Source organism: Procambarus clarkii, chromosome 31 (genome assembly GCF_040958095.1).
Source record: "Procambarus clarkii isolate CNS0578487 chromosome 31, FALCON_Pclarkii_2.0, whole genome shotgun sequence".
Lineage (NCBI taxonomy): Eukaryota > Metazoa > Arthropoda > Malacostraca > Decapoda > Cambaridae > Procambarus > Procambarus clarkii.
This window is the reverse complement of record NC_091180.1, coordinates 21397636-21419637: the sequence shown is the minus strand read 5'-3', so window position 1 is coordinate 21419637 and position 22002 is coordinate 21397636. Positions and strand designations below refer to the sequence as shown.

The 22002-nt window shown below is 44.0% G+C and overlaps 1 protein-coding gene across 1 annotated transcript; it reads left to right on the top strand.

The window, feature by feature from the left end:
- The first annotated feature begins 849 nt into the window (after window positions 1-849).
- On the top strand, window positions 850-21802 carry LOC123758707 (spliceosome-associated protein CWC27 homolog). Its single transcript, XM_045743276.2, has 9 exons — window positions 850-1325; window positions 1990-2199; window positions 5566-5766; window positions 8277-8419; window positions 10149-10322; window positions 12613-12756; window positions 16723-16860; window positions 17568-17738; window positions 20917-21802. Exons 1-9 carry the CDS (start codon window positions 1284-1286, stop codon window positions 21074-21076), a joined length of 1383 nt encoding a protein of 460 aa, XP_045599232.1. The 5' UTR covers window positions 850-1283; the 3' UTR covers window positions 21077-21802.
- The last annotated feature ends 200 nt before the right edge of the window (window positions 21803-22002 follow it).

Here is a 22002-nt window from a genome sequence, read left to right as displayed (position 1 = left end):
TAGCAGATCATTTTGAATGAAATATTTACACATCGCTGGAACATTGGTTATAGAATTGTCCCTAAATTCACGTATCTTTTCGCACTCCATCACATAGTGACGGAGGGTATGCGAATAATTTTGTTGACACAGTTTACATTTGGTCAGATCTACATCAGCAGAGAATGAGAATTCCCAGAGATACTTGTAACCGAGTCTAAGCCGAGCAGTAGTAACATCTAGAAGTCTGCTGATTTTATTGGATGATCCATAGATGTGTGGCTCCTCTTGCATGATAGTATGATGATAGATGAATTACTGGTGTCAATTTCACTTTGCCTCAGATCTACAAGATCGTGTTGAAGTTCTCGGTGTACTGCTGCTTTCAGATTGCTCATTGACAATCAAAGGTTACACTCAACGGCTCCTTTAAAGGCAGATTTTTTGACTAACTTATCAGCTCTATACAGGGAAAAAGGAGGAATCTCCACCTCCATTTTGAAACTTAGACCCAAATATCACAGAAACAAGGTTATCGTGAATAACCAAACTCAATTACGGGCTCACCATAGCCTGTGCTACATGGACACTTCGTTCTGAGTAGTTAAATCTGAAACAACAACAGCAACAGCGTCGTTAGGGCGGCCCTACTGGTCCGTAGGGCGGCCCTTCTGGTCCGTAGGGCGGCCCTTCTGGTCCGTAGGGCGGCCCTAGTGGTCCGTAGGGCGGCCCTGCTGGTCCGTAGGGCGGCCCTGCTGGTCCGTAGGGCGGCCCTGCTGGTTCATCTGTGGCTGCTGGACCCTCCAGCCACGCCGGGACTTACTGGGGAGGGGAGGGGGGGATGTGGCGCCCTGTGCTCTAGCTGCCTCTAACCCTACAACAACAACACTTGCCTCCTCGAGCGGCTACGTACACTCTCGTAGAAATATCGTCGCTTGTCCAAATCAAAGCGTTGTTTCATGTTGAAAACATTTATATAGATGCTCAAAGGACTATAGTTTTAACCAAGCAACTCGTGCAAAGTTCATCTTTAAACCTCTACGCAAATTATATTGAACAATTGTCAGCGTCCCAGGTCCTCTGCGGCACCATGAATAACTAAGACGTTGCCACCAGGTACAACACCAGGCTTCTGAACTACCATTACTGCAAGTATCGTCTAGGAGAACAACTAGCATCATTAAAGACTTGGAAACTTGGTATATGTTACCGCAGTGACTGCAAGTGGGGAAGCCTGGTGGAAACTGCACATGTAGCACAGACACAAACGCCATCATTATAGTCTCTTCAAATATCTAACTCCAATGAGCAATATTTATATACAAGAACCATCCACCGAGGGAAAGGTAATTTATATTTCATAATCAATATTTGTTTTTCAGTGGTTATTTAGTAACTATTGTTTGGTGTTTTAATTAATCTATAATTACAAGGTAATATTCGTGTCAGAAACATCACTATGAATCTCAGGACTGTTTAAGAGGTATAATAGTTAATGTTCCAATCAATGTTGGAATCTGGCTGTTGTCTGAATCATGTAAACACCATGCAGTGCAATGTGAGATAACTTATGAATCAGTTCATGCCTTAAGCTTATCTCTTTAGAACAGTATCCTGCGGGCCTGTTTTTAGCTTATTCACACTTCTTAGCTTAGGTTTTTGTTTTTCAAACAATTTTGACTTTGCCAGGTATCAACATTATCCATTATTGTTTATTCTCTGTGATGCTAATCATGTGCTATCACCCCACATAACTCACTCCGGGACTCACCCGGAGTCCCGGAGACCTCCCGTCCACCTCCCGGGGAGGGGGGGGTTGCTCAGACGGATGTGGGATGGTATTTTCCCTGTCTTTGGTTGGGGCGTTCTTCTTACTAGTTTGGCTTTCGGTTTGCAATTCTGGCTTAAATTTTGATTTTGATTCAATGGAAATCTACTAAAGAAAATCGTGGCAAGGATACTCACTGTAGGTTTTTATTTTTAAATTATTAATTTGTTTTTTCATTCCAGGTTCTTCTTGTTACCAGTGCTGGGGAGTTTGACATTGAATTATGGTCCAGAGAAGCACCCAAGGCATGCCGAAATTTTGTGCAGCTGTGCTTGGAAGGTTACTACAATGGCCTTATTTTTCATCGAGTCATCCCCGGCTTCATTGTTCAAGGTGGTGACCCAACAGGAACTGGTCAGGGTGGGGAATCCATATATGGCAAACCATTTAGAGTAAGTATATGATCTTAGGTAAGATAATGTAGCTCAGATCCAAAGTTTACCAGCCATACATTGTACAGAAGTGTGTATGTATATGTAGATGTATGTAATTACCTAAGTGTAGTTACAGGATGAGAGCTACGCTCGTGGTGTCCCGTCTCACCAGCACTCTTTGTCATATAACACTTTGAAATTACTGACGGTTTTGGCCTCCACCACCTTCTCAACTAACTTGTTCAACCGTCTACCACTCTGTTTACAAAAGTGAATTTTCTTATATTTCTTCAGCAGCTTTGTTTCGTGAGTTTAAATCTATGACCTCTTGTTTTTGAAGTTCCGGGTCCCGGGAATTCTTCCCTATCAATTTTATCGATTTGTTACTATTTTGTATGTAGTGATCATATCGCCTCTTTATCTTCTATCTTCTAGTTTTTGCATATTTAATGCCTCTAACCTCTCTTCGTAGCTCTTGTCCTTCAGTTCTGGGAGCCATTTAGTGGCATGTCATTGCACCTTTTCCAGTTTGTTGATGTGCTTCTTAAGATATGGGCACCATACAGCCGCTGCATATTCCAGCTTTGGTCTAACAAAAGTCGTGAACAATTTCTTTAGTATTCCTTCATCCATGTATTTAAAAGCAATTCTGAAGTTAGAAAGTGTAGCATAGGCTCCTCGCACAATGTTCTTAATGTGGTCCTCAGGTGACAGTTTTCTATCTAGAACTACCCATAGATCCCTTTCTTTGTCAGAATTCTTTAAATATTTCTCACATAATTTATAGGTTGTGTGGGGTCTATGTTCTCCAATTCCACATTCCATAACATGGCATTTATTCACATTAAATTCATTTGCCAAGTGTTGCTCCATATACTTATTTTTTGTCCAGGTCTTCTTGAAGGGCATGACATACCCTTCAAGATGGGCATGATATACCCTTCAAGATGGGGGATGATATATGAACATGTTTGCTGATGATGCTAAGAAAATAGGGAAGATAAGAAACCTAGATGATCTAGGCTAGCTCGTGGTGTCCATGTGACAACAGTCACATGGACACCACGCTCATGCTTTGCTATAATTTCCTTCTTCAAATCCACGGTAATTGTGTCGTTCTTCCTCTTGACAACACTATCTTTATCAAGCAGCTTCTTTGGCGACATCGTACATTGCAAATTGTAGTCACAAAACCACAAAAAACCAAAGAAAAGCTCAAATAAATGCAGAGGGATGCTTGTCGTGCGTGATACAACAACACCACTGGCGTTGGAGGCATCCGAGAATTTGTGAGAACCAGCGAGACGCTACACACAGAAATCACAATAACGTGATGCATCAAATGAGCAAATCCACAAGGGCCGTGACGAGGATTCGAACCTGCGTCCAAGAGCATCCCAAACGCTGCCTTAATCGACTGAGCTACAATATGGTCAAAAAAGTTTAAACCGAAGTTCTACTGAACTTACTGGATCCTGCAGTCTCTCCGAGACACAAACTAAGGTTTTACACAACTCCCCCATGCACTCGAGCTATGTCAATAGGCTGTTCTCCCTCTTAGGAACGCTAGGAAGTACCATGTGGTTTTGCTCGTTAATAGAGGTGAAGCTCGTCAATAGAGACAAATTTGCTGCAAGTGGCTCGCTCGTTACTCGAAATGCTCGTAGATTGAGTCACTCGTTAACCACTTAACTGCGCCAACCGAGTATTCTCGATCGGCGGGAAACTGCGCCAACCAAGAAAACTCTCTTTGATTTTTCTGTACCCATTCTAAATGTGTGTGAGGTTGGTTGTATATGAAATGAACTCTTAGGACCTCCAGTGAGAGGCAGCCATCTTGGAAAAAAATCCCAGAATGCCCTAGGGCTGCTGACTGAGTGAGCAACCATGGGTGGCACACGCGCCTCTGGCTCCCAAACACTTGTCCGACACGGTGTTGAAAGATCGCGCTCTGTCGGTGAAATTCAAACCTTATTATTTGAAGAACATAAGGGTCATATTATTGGTGAAGTTAGGCGCAATAAGGACCTTCCGCAAAAGTCGGATGCAAGTGATACAGCACCTATGAGGATGATACAGCGAGCGTATCCAGTTGTAGCTCTGAGCACCACCCTTGCTATCTCCAATTTATGTAGATGATACATAGATGAATCATTTTCTGCGTTCAGCGATGATGCATCTGATACATAGCATAGCATAGATGAACAGTGTTAGTGGCTTCCATGGTGGTGTTTTCCATAGATATTTTGAAAAATAGCTGAATCTATTCCAGACTGACGGACACTCTTTGAGGCTAGCTGAATCTCTTCCTGACTGACAGACTCTCTTTGAGGCTAGCTGAATCTCTTCCTGACTGATGGACACTCTTTGAGGCTAGCTGAATCTCTTCCTGTGTGGGATCTTACAAAGCGATCTTTTCAAGACTACCTTACAAATTAATCTTTTCCTATAATCAATACTACCAGTTTCCTATAATTCAGTACTACCTTCTGCTTTACAAGCTTGGCTACATACAACCTACAAGTACTAAAGCCAAGGGTGTACGTGAGCGCTTTATTTGCAAGCACACAGAACGAAGAAATAGAAAGCGAAAATCTATCTGTACCTGGTGCATTGAGAGCAAAGTCGCGCTGTGCACTATGGACTACTTCGTTGAATATTACTCAGTTCTGAAGTACTGAGTGTGTAATACAGTGTTACTGTGCAAATAGTGTGTGAAACTGTACATATTGTAATTTTAGTGAATTTTTAAAAAGTAATATTGCGACAATAAACATTTATTGTAAACACATTACTGACACATGTATCACAGTTCCATGGAACATTATGAACGTTCTACTGTATACATATTGTAAAGGACACAAATATGCATCATATACGATAAAAAAACAAACAAATAAAACCGCATTGGAAATACATAGAAACAAATAATTGAAAATATATTTGTGGTAACTCTTGGTGCTTGAATGGCCCGCGCGACCGTGTCTGGGAGCTTCACTCACAGGTGACCAGCCCCTGATGACGTCACAGCGCACCTTGTCCACATCCCCACAGCCAAAGTAAGTGGAATTTGGTATTTATTTTTACATAGACATGTTCAGGGAAGGGAATTTATCATTTTACAAGCAAAAAATAATTTTTTGGGAACACTTGATTTCATGCGCACAGGGGGAATGTCACAATAAACTCAGCGCATCACAGTGGTTAATAGCCTGGTGTATGGGCAATGATTATTATCTAATCAGGTAGCAACTAGAGTACTGCACAGAACAGTGCATTTCATTCAATTTAACACACTATTTTATTATTTGTAGTTTAGAAATAATCTAATGTCCCATGCAACTTTGCTTTTTTTATGACATTTTTTTTTTTTTTGCTTGACAGGATGAATTCCACACACGTCTGCGGTTTGTCCGTCGAGGCCTGGTTGCCATGGCAAATGCAGGTCCTCATGACAATGGCTCTCAGTTCTTTTTCACTCTAGGCCAGACTCCAGAGCTTCAAAACAAGCATACCATTTTTGGCAAAATTACAGGAAATACACTCTATAATTTGCCTCGGTTTGAGGAAGGAGTTATAGGAAAGGTTAGTGCTGGCTTAATTTTAATAATTATTATACTGTTAAGTGAACTGTTTATTTAACCCTTAACCTTCATACTGCACGGCTTTTATTGTGACAGTCTGGTGGTGTGTGTGTGGAAATTGATGTGTTCACCCCAAATTTTGTTTTCTTTGTAAATTGTTAAAATCCGTTCCCTGAACATGTAACACTTTGTTCCCTGAACAAAGTGCCCAGTTCTTTGTTTTTATGTTCTTGTTTTCTCATTCTTACTATCCCCCTTTATTACACCTTACCTTCCCTACCTTTGCCTTGCCTTCTCTTTCTCTAAGATTTTCTTCTCCTCACCTCTCTTCTGCCTATTTATTGCCTTCTCATACAATCATCACAATCGACTTGAGAATGGTCCAGGACGGACCAAAATGTCGTCATCCCTTCACTTTCTAGTGTGTGGTCTGGTCAACATACTTCAGCCATGTTATTGTGACTCATCGCCTGTATATATAAAAAACAACTTGCTGTGGCAATGTGAAGAAGATGCGATGGAAGGTCACCGATACGTTTTTGCATATGCAGGAGGTGCCCAGAGGCGGTCGCGTGGGCATTCCAAGACTCACGAGTTGCCTCAAATATATTTTCATTAATTTTGTCCATGCATTTTCAATGCCATCTAATTCCATTTATTTTTTATTGTATCGGATGCATATTTGTGTCTTTTACAAATATGTACATAGTAGAAGGTTCATAATGTTACATGGAACTGTGATACTTGTGACACTAATGTGTCCACAAAATTTTTTTATTGTCACAATATTACTTGTTCAATATTAAATTTATTTACACTTATGTACACTGTCATACACTACACAGTCATACACTGTATTTCACACTCAATACTTTGGAAGTTAATGATAATCAAAGAAGCAGTCCATGGTACACAGAGTAACTTTGCACTCAATGCACCAGGTATACACAGATTTTTGCTTCCTTTTTCTTCATTCTGTCTGCTTGCAAACAATGCACCTTTGGTTTTTGTTGCTGTAGGTGGTATGTAGCCAGGCTTGTGAAGTGTAAGGTAGTCTTGAAAAGAGCTAGGACCTCTGGCATTGGTTAACCACTGTATTGCTCAGCTATTAAATATGACAAGTCCATATTGTACAGAAAAATATTATTCAACAAAATTTTTTGTCCTTACATTGTTAACATGCATTCTCCTGATCACGGGAAACAAAACAAAAAATAGTGTTCATAACATTCTTTGGCCGTGATGGGACAAGAAAATCTGGCAGTATTCACTCGCTGATAGAGTACACACCAGTTGTGGTGTTCTCCAGCCAAGCAGCATGGCAGGAGTTGTCACAAATACGTTTTCTGAGGGGAGCCCTGTTAGCTCCCTGAAGCTATCCCACTGATATAGTGCTATCTTCTTTGGAGTCATCAGTCTCAGAGTTCTTGTTATCTACCAGAGACCAGCCCTAGAACCTGGCCCAGAAAGCAATGGCCTATGAACACTTTACGTTTAAAGTATATCATACTTACCATCGACCAAGGAGGCACCCAAGAAGGTTGGCAAGACAAAGAAGATCACTGTCTGGTTGAAAAATGCGACCTACATCCTGAAAAGAGCAACAGAACTCCCCCCATATAGAAAACAGACAAGCAACATTTCATTCAACTAGCCCCCAGCTCATTAGCCCCTTTCCCCACACAAACACCCTTCCCCCCCGCTTCCACCACACGGGGGAAGGGGGAGTTAGCTCGGGTCAGCCCAGCTACGCACTTTCCAGTTCTTGACTGATGTCGCCTTAGGCATCAATTTCCTGTTTAGGATTTTTGCCCTGTAATTTGCAGTTTCTGCAAGCGGCTTCGCTTGCAGAATGCATATATCAAATATGAAGACGTCTTTTCAGACGTCTTTATATTCATATTTGCATATTCACAGTTTCTGCAAGCAGAAAAAGACAACCAACTTTTTTGGTTGTCGTCCTAGTTGTTGTTGGTTAACCTGGGCAGTCGTTCTTGGCCGTCTCGGAGGGGTCGTGCCAGGGTTCAGGGTTCCGCATGTTGAGGTGGGCCGTTGGTTCCAGAAACTGGCGTTTCATTACATTCAGTGCTGGTATTTTGTATTTGTGGATACATTCTGTACTGGAGTGAGCATATTCTAGTGTCTCCGGAGTAACAGCGTGATACAGCAGGGACCGTTTCAAAAGTTGCTCTCTTTTGGTGCAGACTGTTGACCTGCCCTGAATGCATAATATTTTATTACTGCAAGAGTATATACATGCATATGATACATGAACAGTGGAGAATGCATGAGTTAGAAAAGTACAACACAAAGCCACTAATACACACATCATAAAGTTTTTATGCAATGATTGGCAATCATATAAGTATCAGGGTGCAAGTGTCAGTGAACTAGAATGAAATTTAATTTGCGCTTTTCTTTGCCACAAGTTGCTTGGTTTTAAGATATTATTTTCTTTTGAGATGAAAGACATGTTATTGTATACAATACCTTCACAGATTTTATTTCCAGGAGGACAAGCCTGAATACCCTCACAAGATCATCACAACAGAGGTCCTGAGCAATCCATTTCCAGATATTGTTCCACGACTAAAGATTGAAAATGAAGTACCAAAAGAAGCAAGGAAGGAGAAGAAGAAGAAGAAAGGAACCAAGTATGTGTAGAGGATATGAGATACAGTTACAGGACTTTGATTATTATAACATTTAGCAACTACATAGCTGAAGAGAATGATTTTGATCATTATGGTACAGTACTACTGTTCAAGTAAAATACAGCATTTCACGAAGAACTTTCCTGAGTACAGTATTTGAGCTTTCTGACTAAGGTTCGAGATAGACCCCTAATGTGTGATACATTTCAGCAATGTGTTTAATTTACATGGTCATAGAGTTGTGTTTCCAGTAACAATTGAAGAGAATTGATCTATATTTCTCAGCTAATTTTTAGATAAATATCCTGTCTGTAACTGTCTGTAATTTACTTTAACACTTTCATGGTCCAAACCTGATTCTGCAGGCCCAGCCTAATTTGGACTGGCCCACTTGGTAGAAAGTACAGTATATACTAAAAAAAAGGTATGTAATGAAAATGAGATGCTTCTCTCTGTATTAGTCTCGGTGCCTCCCTGAAGCTATCTCACTGAGATTGCTCCATTCAGTTGAGTCACAATAGATGTGGCCTACCATGAACCAGAGCAAGACTCTGGCCCCCTAACAGAGGGGGCAGAGAGCAAGTGAAGGAAAGCATCCAGAAACGGAAGTTTGCAGACAACTGGAGGGCTTACATAGACAAATGCCTTGAATATGCCAGACAATTTTGCATGCAGTTCAGATAGAACAAGAGAAACATTCAAAATTAGTGCAAAACCAATAGTACTGTATGGCACCACCAGGCAGCAAGGCTTTCACTCATAGTCAATCTTCCTACTCAGTTCCGAAGCTGAAGAACAGCACACCAACAAGCTAACTAACCTGGTAGGGAGGGAGTTAGTCAGAGCCACAAGGACACATCCAGAAAGAGGCATTTCATTACATTCAATCCTGGGTTTCTGGAGGGAGCCCCCCCTGGTGACTCCCAGAAGCTAACTAACCACAGACAACAAAAACAGGATTTATCAGGGAGGAGAAGAGAAGGCTTGCACTAGGTCTAATAAGTAAAGCCAGGCCAGAAGACTCGGCCCAATGCAACACATGACTGACTAGGTCCAGGGACATTAACCAAATATCAGGCCACTAGAACACTGTTAGAACACCAATACCCGAGTGTAACAAGGAGGGGGGATTGGGGTTAATGATGAGAGGGAAGGAAAAGGCGTAGAGTAAAACAACAGAGAAGTTAGAGAGGACAGAGGAAAAAGGGAGGGTGAGAGGGGGAATAACCGGATGGAAGGTGGGATGAAATATTTTGTGAAAAGGAAAAGTTGAGATGGAATGAGAGATTAAAAGAAAGGATTATAGGATAGTATTAGGGGATGAAATGATAAGATTAGTAGGAGAGAAAGAAAAGAGGGTAGAGGTGCCACCATCCATTTGAAAATATTTTTACATGAAAAATGGAACTCGTCTCTTGTCCATAGTCTACTTGTCGTCTGCTTGTCTTGTAGTAGATAAAATTGTTGGGCTAGTGGAAGGTCTTACAACCAAAAATAATGTCTGTGACTACAGGAGAATTGGCAGGTACGAAAAAGGGACAGCTCAATCCTTGAGGATCATCCTAAATGGTGCTAAAGAGATGGAAGCAGTAAAGGAAAGTTAGGAAATTTATTTTAGAAGTACAGGTTAGAGTTTAATCCCAAATTACTGGGAAAGATTTCACTAGCTGCCTGGAATGTTGAGGGCAATGTATACAAATATTCCATGGTTCCTTTTAACTGTTTGCAGAAATTTTAAGCTTCTGTCCTTTGGTGATGAAGCTGAGGAGGAGGAGGAGGAGGTCCTTGCAGCTACCAAAAACTTCTCCACTAAAGGCAACTCTGCCCATGACATTGCCATGGACCCAACACTCTCGGCAAGCACTGGCAGGGCTAACAACAATGGAACTGATTCTCTTGAAAGGTTAGTTTCCTATTATTTTGTACTTTCTGTCCTCAATACAGTCCTTAATTTTTTTTAAGGGGAAGAAAAATCCAGCATTGAATATAATGGAATGCCAGTTTCTGGGTGAGCCCTGGAGGCTCCCTGAAGATATCATACTGTTTAAGTGCCATGCTACTTGAGTGTCATTAGCCACTGAGTTCTTTTTGCCTACCGGGAACCATGAGCCAGAACCTGGCCCCCTCAGAGAGGCACAGGGAACGATGGCCCACGAATACTTTACATTTAAAGTCTATCATCGCTACTATCATCCAGGAAAGGTACCCAAATAGGTATGCATATCAAAACAAACCACTGCATGGTTTAAAATGAGATCTCAGTCCTCAAAATGTTAATGAAACTCCTGCAACAAGAAAATAAGCAACCAAAACTTTGTCAAACCAGCCCCCCACTAGTTGGCTCCACCTCCCATCCCCCCTTGTTGGGGGGAGGCGGGGAGCCCAGTCAGTTCTCGACTGATGTAGTGTGTTTGTTCGGCAAAGGGCGCATCATTCGTGCATTCTGTCCGGTGGCGGCTTTGCACTGCTACCTGCGAACCACTGATTCTGTTTCAGTGGAGTCGTTGTGGGTTCACCCGGTTTCCCTGGTTTCCTGCTCCAAGGCTCGTGTGTCTCAGGTTATCTGTGGTGTCATTAAGGCTAGCCACCCTGTAGTCTACCCCAATGCTCATGATATTAGGAAGTACAGTACGCCGCTTTATCGATGGTTTTTGGTAGCATGCCATGGTCTGATATTTGGGAACTGGGGTTCCTGGGGGGGGAGCCCCAGAGGCTCCCTGGAGCTATCCAGGCTGAATGGATATGTATAACTTTCTGGCATCAGTAAAAGTGCTAGGAGTTCTTGCCTACCGGGGACCACGAGCCAGAACCTGGCCCCCTCAGAGAGGCACGAGGAGCAATGGCCTATAGAATCCCCCTTGTGGTTGGGAGCATTCTAGGTCTGCCATCGTCCGGGATAGGCACCTAGAAAGGTAGGCGCCCCAAAACAAACCCCTATTTCGGTGAAAATATTGCTTCCGAAAGCCGAACGAGTGGACAGAACTCCCCAAACAAAATTATCAAACTAGCATGACGACATCACGTCGCCGCGCCACCGTCTGCGCAACCCCCCTCCCTGGGAGGTGGCAGGGGGAGCCCTAGACCCTCCACGCCGGCTATCTTACTGGCAGTTCTTGGCTGATGGAATTACTGGCAGGTCGAGTGCCTCTGGCTCCGGTTTTTGTTTCAGTTCTGTGCCTTGTGGTGTGGACTGTCTCTACCGATGGGGTGTGAGCCAGGAGTGAGATTCGACAGTACTCGGGCTGCATGTGCCTAGGGCTATCTTCCCTAGGTGCCCTGTAAGTACTGCCCTTGGGGCCACCTTCCACAAGTCACCTTGGGTTCTACCTCCGCTGTGTCCTTTACTGCTCGGTACTGGGCCGCCCTTGGAGTCGGCTGGGGTTTTGTTGCCCTTGTTTGTCTCTGGGTAGGTGGTTGTTTTCGTCACTGGTAGGGGGCACGGGGTACCGCACAGCTAGTTTTCACCAATAACAGCGGCCGGCTCTGTTCTGCCTGGGTACGTTGTCCTCTTGCGGGTTTTTTTCTTTTGTTTTTGTTCTTCCTGGTGGGGGTCTGCCTTTATGGTCCCCCTTTACTGTTCTAGGTGACCTTGTTCCTCGGTCTAATATATACACATCAGCTTGGCATAGCTCCGGGAAGCCTCCGAGTCTCACCCAGAAAATGGCGTTTTATTACATTCAACGCTGGTTTTTTGTCCATTTCTGTTTGCAGAGTCTGTGGTGGTGTATTTTCAGATCGTTTTTTTTTTTTTATGTCCGGTCTACAGTTATGAATAGCTTTATAACTGGCAAAGTTGTATAGTTGAATATGGTCCTTACTTAGCCATGTTTCTCTCACGATAATGAATGACTTGAGTACCTAGTGCCTCTAGTAGTTCATTTATATCATCTAAACCTTTAAGTGATCTGACATTTTGGTTGAATTCTGAGAGGCTAGTGTTATTTTGCAGTTTGCTTTTGCAAGGTTTGCCATGTAATAAATGCAGTAGTGGTGATCAATGTGCTGGTTATTGTAGATGTGTAATAGCAGATTCAGTTCAGGGTCAATGTCAGATTGCATGTCAATATTTGTTTAATATTCAAAGCTTCACAGATTTGTCCAAGCCAGAAAATATTGATTTTTTTTTCAGTATTAGGGATGTGCACCTTTACTGCTGAGTCAATCTACAGCTGGTAACTCGTTGTGTTTTGCAGGATAAAGAAGAAATTACGCCGTGAAGAATCTATGGAACCTATAAAAAATGAAATAATTGAACCTGAAAGTATAAATGAAGAAATTATTATTAAACCAATTAAAGATGAGGAGGAGGAAGAAGGAAGTGAAAAACCTGAACAAATGTAAGTATATTTTACATTTCCTGGTGATGGATTTTAGAGGAAATTTATTTAATTAAAAAATATTACATGATTTTTTTAATGTACCTGTATAGCATAAAATTGGAGGATATTTTGGGGTAGGAACCATCATTTGCTTATTTTGTATAATGGACTGGGGACCCTTGCCATGATTTGTGATGATTTCTGGACTCAACGTCCTCGTGGCCCGGTCCCTCAACCAGGCCGTCTGGTTGAGGAACGGGGGGGGGGGCTTAATGATGTCTGACGACCTAACATTTAGGGAGCATTACCAAGCAAATATTGCATCAGCCAGAAAAATGATCGGATGGATTACGAGAACTTTCAAATCCACGGATCCCATCACAGTGGTTGTACTCTTCAAGTCATTTGTGTTGTCCTGTCTTGAGTACTGCTCAATACTCACTTCCTCCTTCAGAACAGGAGAGATTGCTGAAATAGAGGGAATACAGAGAACATATATGGCAATCATAGACGCGATAAAGCACCTAAATTATTGGGATCGTCTCGAAGCCCTCCAAATGTACTCGCTAGAAAGAAGACAAGAGAGAGATATCAAATAATATACACGTGGAAGATACTGGAGGGCCAAGTACTAAATCTACACAGTAAAATAACAATGTACTGGAGTGAACGATATGGAAAAAATGCAGAATAGAACCAGTGAAGTGCAGGGGTGCCATAGGCACAATCAGAGAATACTGTATAAACATCAGAGGTCCTCAGTTGTTCAACACCCCCCCAGCGAGCGTAAGAAATATTGCCGGAACAACCGTGGACATCGTCAAGAGAAAACTAGATTGTTTCCTCCAAGGGGTGCCGGACCAACCAGGCTGTGGTGGGTATGTGGATCTGCGGGCTGTTCCAAGCAACAGCCTAGTGGACCAAACTCTCACAAGTCAAGCCTGGCCTCGGGCCGGGCTTGGGGAGTAGAAGAACTCCCAGAACCCCATCAACCAGGAATCAACAAGGCCTCCAGGTTGCTGAACTGGTCATCTAGTATCTTATTGGATATGCCAGGCTTCTTGGATATCTTCTAAGCTCCCCAGAGCTTACTAGGCTGATATGCTAATGTCAGACTTTGGCATCAATCATGTGTATGGAGTTCTGTAGGCCTACCGGGGACCATGAGCCAGAACCTGGCCCCCCTCAGAGAGGTATGGGGAGCAATGGCCTATAGACACTCCCATGTGGTTGGAAGCATTCTATGTCTGTCATCGACCAGGTCAGGCACCCAGAAAGGTAAGCATCCCAAAACAAACCCCTATTCTGGTGAAAATATTGCTACCAAAAGCTGAACAAGTGGATAGAACTCCCCTAAAAGAAACGAGCAAATGAGCATGACGTCACACATCACCGTGTCGCTATCTGCACAGCTCCCCCCTTCCCGGGAGGGAGAAGGAGGAGCCCCAGACACCCCCCCCCCATGCCGGCTATCCACCCGTCAGTTCTAAGGCGGAGGTCGTGTGCTTGGCTCCAGTGATTCCAGCACTGTGCTTTGCGTGTGGTGGTTGTTTTCCAGGGGTGCGAGAGCCAGGAGTCATTCTACAGTACTCGGACTGCATGCGCGTAGGGTTATCGTCCCTAGGTGCTCTGTAAGCTCTGCCCTTGGAGCTTGGGGTTGCCTTCCACAAGTTCCTCAGGACCTGCCTCTGCTGGGCCGTTGTACTGCATGGTTTTTCGGCCGCCCTTTGGGTGCTTGGGGGTTTTGTCTTCCTTGTTTACCTTAAGGTAAGAGGCTGTTTTGCACTGGAGCGGAGTGCAGGGTACTGCGCTGCTAGTTGCCACCATTCACAGCGGCCGACTCTGTTCCTTGGGGTGCATTGTCCTCTTGCGGGGTTTTGTTTTTGTTTTTTTGTTTTTTTGTTTTTTTGTTTTTTGCCTTGTGGGGGGATCTGCCTTGTTTCCCCCCTTTTTTTGTGCCTGACCTATGTACGGTTCTCTTCGGGTGGAGCACCCTGCTAGGTCCCCTTGAGTGAGTGCGTCTCTGGGAGTCAGCTTTAAAAAGTTGCTCTGTAATTGTTGGCGCCGGTTAGCAGTAGCCTGCCTGGGTTTACCTGGGCGTGAGTTACGTTAAGCACTTAGGACCCTGGGAATCACCTTGGGGCGCGTGGGTCCGATGGATGAGTCCCCGGAGCCCCCCCCAATTACTTCGTGCGAGTTCGAGGGTTGCTCGGTCCCCTTGACTCAGAGTGACCCTCACGGTTTTTGCCTCCGTCATGCTGCCTGTTTGGTCAGTGACACTTTCGACCCGGACTCCTGCGAGTTCTGTTGCTTGCTGGTGACTCAGTTTACCCAGTCTTATGATGATGTTCTATGGGTACAGGCTACACAGGCGTTGCATATGCGCTTTAGGTTGTTGCAACTCGTTAGGGTGATTGCTCACCCAGATGCCCCGAGGCTGCCCCATTTTGCCTATAGAGAACCGGACTTGGGGGGGGGGGTGGTCGCTTCGACCTTGGTTCGGTCCGCGCCTTCATCCTTTCCCTGTTGTGGTTCATTCTGTTCCCCCACCCCCCTGCTTCCGGCTCTGAAATGTCTGAGAGTTTCGGAGTCGGGGCCGGGATTAGATTTTCTTGAGTCTGGGGCTGTCTCAGGGGATGCTTTTTCTGGTGTAGTGACGGGGGCATTCAAGTCCAATCTCCCTGCCGAAGCTTCTGGGTTTGACCAGTGGGCCCTCTTCTCTTCAGCTTTCTTGGCTGCACTGGCCTTTTCTTTAGGGGCCGGTGCTCTGGGGGATGACTCGGCTCCGGGTCCCATGGAGGGGGATCCTGGGGCTTGGGAGGCGCTGACTTGGGGGCTTTGGGCCCCGCTGGACCCCACCTGCGTTTTTCTACCCTCAGAGCGGGACTTATTGTTACAAGGAAGGGGGGTTCTCTTTTTCCCCCTCTGCATACAAGTTGAATTTGGTGTCTGCTCCTCCCCGGGTTCGATTCCATGTTCCCTCGGGTGCATCAGTTCCGTCTTTCTGGAGGTTTTCGGCTTCCCGCATCCAACTGTCTGCGGTGCGGGCGGCAATCCACCTCTCAGTTCTGAGGCTGATGCTATAGGCAACGGTCAAGTGCTCTGGCTCCAGTGGTTGTTTCAGCACTGTACCTTGTGTGTGGTGACTGTCTTCTAGGTGGTGCTTGAGCCGGGAGTGATTCTCCAATACTCTGGCTGCATGCGCCTAGGGTTTCCTTCCCTAGGTGCCCAGTAAGTACCGCCCTTGGGGCTTGGGGCAGCCTTCCACAAGTTCCTGGGGTTCTGCCTCTGTCAGGTCGTATACTGCTTGGTTTTCGGCTGCTCTTTGTGTGCTTGGGTGTTCTGTCTCCCTTGTTTGCCTTAGGGTAGGGGGCAGTTTGCACTGGTAGGGGTGCAGCTTGTTTTCACCAATCATAGCGGCCAGCTCTGTTCCACCGGGGTATGCTATCCTCTTGTGGGGGTTTTCTTTTTCTTTTTGTTTGCCTGCCTGGTGGGGAATCTGCCTTGGTTCTTGCCACCTGTGTACTGAGTGCTCTTCCTCCTTCCAGTGGTTCCCCTTGCTAGGTTCCATTGAGTGTACACGTCCTGGATACTGAGCAGTAATCAAGACGGGACAACACAAGTGATTTGAAGAGTACAACCATTGTGATGGGATCTCTGGACTTGAAGGTTCTCGTAATCCATCCTATCATTTTTCTAGCTGCCGCAATATTTGCTTGGTTATGCTACCTAAACGTTAGGTTGTCGGACACCATTATTCCCAAATCCTTGACATGCTGTTTTCCTACTATGGGCAGATTCAATTGTGTTTTGTACCCTGTATTATGTTTCAGAACTCCATGGCTGATGTGAATTGGTAGTTGGTACCATCTCAGCATATAGCTTTGGGCAGCCACTAGGGGACTCCATCAAAAAAGGCACTTCATTACCTTGAATGTTGGGTTCTTTTAGGTGGGAAACTTTACAAGAATTTTTGTTTTCTAGGGCTGCAATTAAAGCAGAGATCAAAGACATTAAACAAGAACTCAGAGGGACATCGCCAAAATTAGAGACAGCTGTGACGGATGAGGTTGATGACAGGGAGAGTGAGCCAGTCAAAGAATACAAAATTGATAAAGTCAAGTAAGTGTAATGTTTGTGTTGGGTTCTGCTACAGATGTTGGGTGTAGCATGTTTGGAGCAGATGCTCTTTTGTTTATGATCTTGTAAATAGTAAGTTATGTACCTTACAATTGTTTTGTTGTGGTTGTTGGTTGTTGACAATAAACCATGTGGACGAAGATTGTTTCTCTTCCACCTTCAAACGTAACAGTTTGTAATTGGTGAAGAGGGACTTAGATATGACATTTAAGGTGGGATGAGGTTGATGACAAGGAGAGTAAGCCAGTCAAAGAATACAAAATTGATAAAGTCAAGTAAGTGTAATGTTTGTAATTGGTGAAGATGGACTTAGATATGACATACCTGAAGTTTTGGAGTTTTAAGTGCAATTTTTAACATGTGTGAGGGATGAGAAAGAGAGGAGGAGCATGGTGATCTTTACGGTTGACCATCAACATTTCAGAGCATGATGCAAGATGTAGCAGTATACCAACAGGTAGAGCAGGGAATCTTCCTGTTTTATGGTCTGCCCACAAATCTATTTGTTGCTCTGGAGGTCAATATATTGGGGAAATCAGGTGTTCTGGGTTTGTCCCCCTCAGTAGTTCCTAAATTTAACACTTGCAGTGTTCAGCATTATAAGAATTTAACATTTCCTGCTGGTGGGTCACCTTCAGAAAGTGAGAGAGCATTTTAAAAAATGTTTCCTACATGTTTTTCTTTTTCAGGTATGAGGAAGAAAAGAAGAAATTACCACGCAAGGGTTCTTCACGGGAAGAACAAACTTTAGCACTCCTACAGAGATTCACAGCAAAAGTGTCTAAAATTATGTATGAAGACTCGGCAAGTGAGGATGAGAAGTCTGTTGAAGATAAAGATGATGAGAATGATGAAGGATGGTAAGGAGATACAGATGATTTTAATTTATATTTTATTAATTTTTGTGCCTTATAGTTTTCCATAAGCTCATGAATTTTAGAAAAATTCATTAAACTGGGATACAGTTTATGGAAAAATTAGCAAACTGTAATGGAATGACAACACAATGAAAAACAAGAAAACTGTAAGTAACAAAGAGGTTGCATTTGAGAATGGGTGATGTGAAATTACCCAAGTGTAATTATCAAAGTGTCGTTACAGGATGAGAACTAAGCTCGTGGTATCCCATCTTCCTGGTACTCTGTCACATAACTCTTTGAAACTACAGTACTGTACAAAGGGTTTTGGCATCCACTGCTTTCTGACTTAACTTATTTTAACCATCTACCATCCTGTTTGCAGAAGAAAACTTTCTTATATTTTTCTGGGGGAAGCCCCGTCGGGTTCCTGGAGCTATCCAGGCTGATATGAATATATTAGCTTTCTGGCATCAGTCAATGTGCATGGAGTTCTTGCCTACCGGGGACCATGAGCCAGAATCTGGCCCTCCTCAGAGAGGCACGAGGAGCAATGGCCTATAGAAACCCCCCGTGTAGTTGGGAGCATTCTATGTCTGCCATCGACCGGGTCTAGCACACAGAAAGGTAGGCGCCCCAAAACAAATATTCTGGTGAAAATATTGCTACCAAAAGCTAAACAAGTGGACAGAACTCCTCAACTGAAAATTAGCAGACTTGCATGACGTTTTCACGTTGCCACCCCACTATCTGCGCAACCCCATCCCCCTCCCCAGGAGGGGGATGGGGGAGCCCCAGACCCTCATGCCGGCGATCCACCCTTCTGTCCTGAGGCTGGATGTCAAACCACCGCCGACCAGAGGAAGGGAGGGAGGGGTGCCCTCCCTGAACCCCGAAAACCCGAAGAGGAAGCCGGCGACGCAGCAACTGACGCAAAGCCCCCGGAGGCCGAACCCAGCAGTTGCGAGAGGTGGAAGGAACATCCCCGAAGGAACCAGAACAGCCGACGAAGCCACACCCGACCCGGCAGGTAGACCATCATGGAAACATTCAGGCTTCTGCACAAACCTTCAAGCAACTGCCTCGTGACCCTCCGAGAGACCCTTGTCTCTCCCTCCTGCAGCGCATGGAGGGAGAGATGAAGCTGTCCGAGTGTCCTACATAAGTACCCAGCCAAGACCGATCCTAAGAGGGAACCAGATGGGACTTCCGCCGGTTCACCAAGAACCCGAACCTGGAGAGCTGGGAAAGAACCAAATCCTTGGCAAGCAGACACACTGACCGGCTGGGAGCCCACGTCAGCCAGTCGTCGAGATAGGCCAGAACCCGAAAACCTAACAGAGGCAAGCGGGCCACCACGACCCAGGTAAGGCGTGTGAAAATGCGAGGAGCCAGATTCAAACCGAATGGAAGGCAACGAAAGCGGTAACTTCGACGCCCCACAACAAAACCGAGACAGTCCCTGAACCTCGGATGAATCAGGATATGCCAATGTGCGTCCTTGAGGTCCAGTGGCACCACCCAAGCATCCGGCTTCAACAGAAAACAGACCTAGGATAGAGTAGTCATTCGAAAGGAGGGGCAATTCTTCACTGGGTAGCTTGCATGTTGGCAGGCTGCTCTAGCTCTTGCTGTCAGCAGGCTGTGCCAATGTCCTTGCCAATGGTCTTTCCCATTCCCATGCCATCTCCACTGAGTGAACTGTCAATACTACTAATCTTCCTCTGGTAAGTCTTCCTCTGGTTCGGGCTGCAGGACAAGGATCTCTTCTTGTCGGCTTGGTCTTGGCATCTCTCCCCTTTGTGTGGCTCCATTTTCCTACTGTGAGGTCCCCTCATGGTGGGCGCCTTTTGGCTGGACTGTTCGAGAAAGAGGTTTCTATACCTCATTACCCCAGTGCATCTGGTGCTCCAGGAGTCCTATGAGGGATGGTGATTCTTTGGCTCCTTGGTGGCTGATCCACCCTTGGTTTCCAGCGCTACTTGCTCAGTGTCCAAACTTGGTCGCTTTTCCGCAGCTCCACCTCTTCCAGAGGGTCAGTCTGGTGATGTACTTCTCTGTTTTGACCTTTTCTTCCACTCTTCGCATCTGGATTTTCTAATGCAGGTGTATTGGCATCTTTATGGCAGTCAGGTTGCTACTTTGATGGTGTCCCATCTGTGGATTTCCTTGAGGTGGCAGTAGGAAATTTCTTGGCGGCTCCTTACACTTCAGTGTTTTTCATTTTTTTCTGAGCTGGTGGTTCTTTCCTTTCTATCCTACTAATTTCTTGATCGAAATCTTATGTTAAAACTGTCACCTTGTATCATGCACCATGGTGGAGCTTCTGCATTTTGCATTCAAAGTCGATATTTCCTCAGCTCTTTTTTTTTGCAGGCTGTTTGACACATTGTTTCACGTCCAACCTGCTCATGCACTGCCGGATCCTGCTTGGTCTCTGGACCGGATGCTCCATTTTCTGTCTTTCGCTTGACTTACCTCCCTTTTAGTCCGGGATTTTTTCCTTGAAGCTCTTTTTTTTTTTCCAGGCATCCCTGGTCTCGGGTTGTCGGGTTTGTGAACTTCATGGTCTCCTTCAGCACTGGGATTTTTGTTCTTTCTGTCCTGGAGGTCAGTTTGGTTGTCTCCAGCTGGCTCCTCCTTTTCTTGCAAGAAGGAGTCGGTTGGTTTCTGGAGGAGTCCGTTGTTTGTTAATGCTTGGTTGGTTCGACCCTGAGTGTACCATATTTTGTCAGGTGGTGGCTCTCCATTGCCTCCTTCAAGCACCTCTTCTGTCTCAGGTTGTCTGCATTGTCATCAAGTTTAGCCAGCCTGCGGTCTACCCTTTTACCAATCACATCCAGAAGTACTGTATGCCGGTCTTTCAGCTGTTTTTGCTAATGTGTCCTGTCGCAGGGAACATCTTGAGGCCCCAAGAACATCTGGTCAATGTTCTTGGGCCTCAGCACCCCTGTGCATGTGTTAGGGTCTGGTATTTGAAGATCTCAAATCCAAATATGTCAAGATACAAGACAGACTGAATTTTCATTAGGGAAATAAGAAAATGGGTAAGTAAGAAATCTGTTAAAACCACAAACATAATATACAGTATATACAAATGTTAAGAAAGATTGTACCAAAAAATTATTTGGTTCTTATTAATCTGAAGAAATTGAAATGTATGTTTCCTGATTGTCCTCAGGTTGAAACATCGATTTCATTTTGAAACGGCTAATCCTGTATTGGCCAAGGATGCGAGCACCAAGGATGACAAATGGTATGACGTAAATGACCCAAGAAATGTACTCAACAAAAGAAGAAGAGAGGACTCTTCCAAGCAGTCCAAGAAGCACAGGAAATGAAATTGTTGTTATTAACAAGAACTTGCCAGCATATTGATTTGATTTATCTAAAAATAAATATTATTACAACTCTGATTTTGCAATAACTTACAGTAGTTGTATATTATTAATTTTAATTATACATAGGGATTTAATTATGTATATTTCAATACTGTTCTATGCTATATGAGCAAATGAATAAAGAACTTGGCAAGCATTAAAACAATACTGTACTTGGTAAGTTGGCTGTCAGGGTACAGTACCCACCTTAGCATGTGTTCAAGGTGTTACAGCCTCTCACACCATCCCACCAAGTTGGCAGGATGAAGCACTTGTCCAACTGGGTTGTTAGGATGTAACACTTGTCCAACTGGGTTGTTAGGATGTAACACTCAACTAAGTTGTTAGGGTGTAACACTTGTCCAACTGAGTTGTATTGGGTTCAACTCCCCCCCCTTTTTTTTTATCATGTCTTTGATTAATTTAGACAAATATTATGAATACCTGTGCAGTATATACCTTTTAAAAGTTGTATGCGCATAATTTCTCCACAAGAAGACAGGTATATAACAAGTGTTGTCTTAATATAATAAACATCATAAAATGTGTTATTTAAAAAACTGTATTTTATGGTTGCATGATGTTATGCTGCAATTAAGCCTAGAAAAAGTCCACGAGAACTGCTGTAAGATGTACCTCTGATACGGTATCTGAATAGCATTCAGGTGCTAATAAACTATATATTAATTTGATTTAATTCTGTACCGTTTATATTGCAATGTGAATCTATTAAATTCTGTAGTTTAATGTAAGGCAAGCATTATTTTCTATCACGTGGCTAATAGTGACATATTTAATTTAACTGAACATATTTTTTTATATGACGGGTTTATAATTTTGTTATCTATCTAGATCACTTAATTGTTTTTCTGTATATATATTTAAAT

Coding starts and splice junctions, on each gene's coding strand:
- LOC123758707 (XM_045743276.2), top strand. CDS start 1,284: ATGAGCAATATTTATATACAAGAACCATCCACCGAGGGAAAG. Junction 12,757..16,722: donor AGTGAAAAACCTGAACAAAT/GTAAGTATATTT, acceptor TTTGTTTTCTAG/GGCTGCAATTAAAGCAGAGA. Junction 17,739..20,916: donor GATGAGAATGATGAAGGATG/GTAAGGAGATAC, acceptor GATTGTCCTCAG/GTTGAAACATCGATTTCATT.